Below are 3134 nucleotides of genomic sequence, written 5' to 3'. Positions count from 1 at the left end.
TTCACCGGGTCTCCGGAAGGGTGGACAGGCCATTGGGGAATGAGGAACGGGAACCAGCCCTTGACCCTTCAGATTTGGACAGCAAGATGGTCTTGTGCCACGTGGGCCATGGCAGGCCTCTGTCTTGACTTGAACTTTTCAGATAGTCTCCACCCTTGTCCCAAGTGGCTCCTGGTGCTGCATGGGTGGGGGTGGGGCTTGGCTTAATGCCCGAGGCTCCAGTGGGCCCCTTGGGGACTCATGCATTTACTTTCTTTCCCTTTTCCTGAAGCTCTGACATTTCTTTCTCAGTTGGTGATTCTCCAAAAGGGCTCTGTCCTGACCCCTGCTTCCCTAACAGAAGAATAGGTCTTCGGCTGGCCCTAAGATTTACCCATTTAGTTCCAGTACGTATAGCTGAGGCCTGCATTTCACAGAGTGGCATGGACGGGAGTGAGGATGGCCTGAATCTTGTTTTTCAGTTAACAGTATCCAAAGAGTTGGGCCCAGTTTCCCGTTCTTGAGAGTTCCACTTGTCGCTTGAGGAGGCCCTGTTGTTACAGGGACCAGATGGTGGAGAGGAGGGGAATTGGGTGCTAAAGGGAGCAGTGAAACCGTTCCAGTGACCTCAAGTGGAAACTCTTGAGGGAATTGTGCCTGCTTGTTAAACCCCAAGGGGATGGAAGAGTGCGCACTTGTGAGGTGCTTAGCTCCGCTGAGAAAACTGTGAAGTTCACGGCAGCACACACTAAGCACAGCCTCTAGCATGGGTTAAAGCAGTGCCCGTGCCGTCGTGAAAGGCAGCGAGCTGGCTGCTTCACAGAGAGGGAATGGGGTGGGCTCCGCCGCTGGGTGGTTGGTGGCAGGGACACTGTTCCCTCTACCCCCAGATAAGCAAGCATAGCTCATTCTCTCTCTCTCTCTCACACACACACACACACACACTGACACACACAGCTTGGTGTGTAAAGCCATAAGAACAGTGTCTTGTCCTTACTTAGTATGTGCTTAAAAAGTACTGCTTTTCCCATTGGAAAAAGAAGCACCTGAACCCTGTGTCCGTGTGTCTGGGCGAGGAGCCTCCTGTTGGCTCTGTTGTGTTTTCCCCTTGTTCTACCTTCCCATCAGTGGGCAGAGCCATGGAGGGCGTGTCTGTCCTCGCTGGGAGATGGCGCTAGCCCCCCTGGGTTGGGCACGCGCCCACATGCTGTCCTTTTCTTTCCCAGGGAGAAGGACGGCACCTGGAAGGCCCGTGAGGTGCTGGTACGGCTGGGCATAGACCCGACACAGGAGGACTGCGTGGCCACTCACCGGATCTGCCAGATCGTGTCTACGCGCTCAGCCAGCCTGTGTGCGGCCACCCTGGCGGCCGTGCTGCGGCGCATCAAGGAGAACAAGGGCGAGGAGCGGCTGCGCTCCACCATTGGGGTGGACGGCTCTGTCTACAAGAAGCACCCACAGTGAGTCAGCGTGCCCAGACCCCCCAGCGCCATGGCCCCCAGAGCACTCGAGGACCCCTGACAGGCCTGCGAGAGACCCTAGTGACTCCACGGCCAGCTCTGTTTTGCCTTCTGGGGCGGTGGAGGTGGACCGTAGCTTGAGGGACTTTGTAGGATAAGCTCCCAGCTGGGCATGTGGGGGTCGGGAGGGTGGCATCCTTGGCAGGGGTGGAGGCGATTCCTGAGGGCTCCTGATGCCTGGAGCTCTAGCCAGGGCTCTCCTGGCCACGGGGCTCTGTCTGCCACCCTCTTGTTGAGGAGTTCGGGTTTCTCTGTACTTGTTTCCTTGACTCTCATGTTTGTGGATGGTCTGTTCAGGTGGTGTGTGCTCTGACAGAGGACACCCTGGCACAGCCTCTCTGGCTGACCTGGGCATTGAACTGATCCTGCACTGCCCTCCATGGTTGGTCCCTTGGGTCCTAAGTGCCAAAATATTCAAATTTCAGTTGGCACCTGGCCGATCTCTCTCTTGTGCCCACTTCCTATTTCATTTTTGCTGGATTCGAGCGCCAGTTCCGTGTGCCTTCATTAACTGAATCAAGGTCTCCGCCCTGGTCTTCTAGTCCAGGGCTTCAGAAACACGAAAGTGCACGTGAATCACCGGGGGATCTTGTTAAGAGGCAGAGTCTGATTCGGGGGGTCCAGGCCGAGACCTTGTCTCTGGGCCCCCAGGGGTGCTGTTGCCCACAGACCGCACCAGGGGCAGTGAGGCCCCGGAGACCGTAGCTCAGCACAGCCACCACCCGAGGAGTTCCTGTTGAACACACCTGTGGTCTTGAGCTGTTCAGACGGCCTTGGGATTCTGGGCAGAAATTGGCCAAAGAGGCCAAAGTCCAGAAGAGCATTTCTCCTTTTCCTGTTCTGGGTTTTCCGCAGGCAGCGTCTAATGAAAGGGGCACTGCAGGTGTCCGAATCCCCCGATTCCGAGGCTGATGTATTGGGTGGAGGAGCCTCGGCTGTGGGATGGGGAGGTCTTAATGTGACTGTGTGCGAGGGTAGGGGCCTCCTACAGCGGCCCTTTCCCCTTCCCTCTGCTGGGGTGGTCACAGATGACTCTCCGAGCTTGAACAGTGTTGACCGAGAACCTGGGGGTGCCTCCCGGCCTTGCGGCTGAGGCAGCGAGCCCTTCGCACCCTTGACCCTCACCGTGGACCCCCGTCTCTTCCCCTCTCACGGCGACTGCAGCTTTGCCAAGCGTCTTCACAAGACGGTGCGGCGCCTGGTGCCCGACTGTGACGTCCGCTTCCTGCGTTCTGAGGATGGCAGCGGCAAGGGGGCAGCCATGGTGACGGCGGTGGCCTACCGGCTGGCTGACCAACACCGAGCCCGCCAGAATACCCTGGAGTCTCTGAAGCTGAGCCGCGAGCAGCTGCTGGAGGTCAAGAGGAGGATGAACGTAGAGATGGAGCGAGGTCTGAGCAAGGAGACTCACGCCATTGCCCCCGTCAAGATGCTGCCCACCTACGTGTGTGCCACGCCTGATGGCACAGGTAGGCGACAGGGCTGCCACTCAGCCACCGCGGTGGGCCTTTGTCCTGGTGTCGATGTCCCGGCAGGACTCCCTCCGCCTTAGCATTGGGTATTGGGACCAGTACTAGAAAATGCTAGCGTTCAAGAAGTTCAACCCAGCCATTCCTCTGCTATAATTTTTTTTTT

General features: G+C 57.7%; 1 protein-coding gene across 1 annotated transcript; it reads left to right on the top strand.

Annotated features, from left to right (window-relative positions):
- Positions 1-1205: 1205 nt before the first annotated feature.
- LOC102735387 (hexokinase-2-like) lies at positions 1206-3068 on the top strand (the record flags this gene model as incomplete). Its single annotated transcript, XM_081810246.1, has 2 exons — positions 1206-1439; positions 2664-3068. Coding segments are annotated over 2 exons (622 nt in total), but the record flags the coding sequence as incomplete, so codon positions are not given.
- Positions 3069-3134: the final 66 nt, after the last annotated feature.

Source organism: Leptonychotes weddellii, unplaced genomic scaffold (genome assembly GCF_054177405.1).
Source record: "Leptonychotes weddellii isolate Sample4059 unplaced genomic scaffold, ASM5417740v2 HiC_scaffold_20938, whole genome shotgun sequence".
Classification (NCBI taxonomy): domain Eukaryota; kingdom Metazoa; phylum Chordata; class Mammalia; order Carnivora; family Phocidae; genus Leptonychotes; species Leptonychotes weddellii.
The sequence above is the reverse complement of the archived record's forward strand: the minus strand, read 5'-3'. Positions and strand labels throughout refer to the sequence as shown.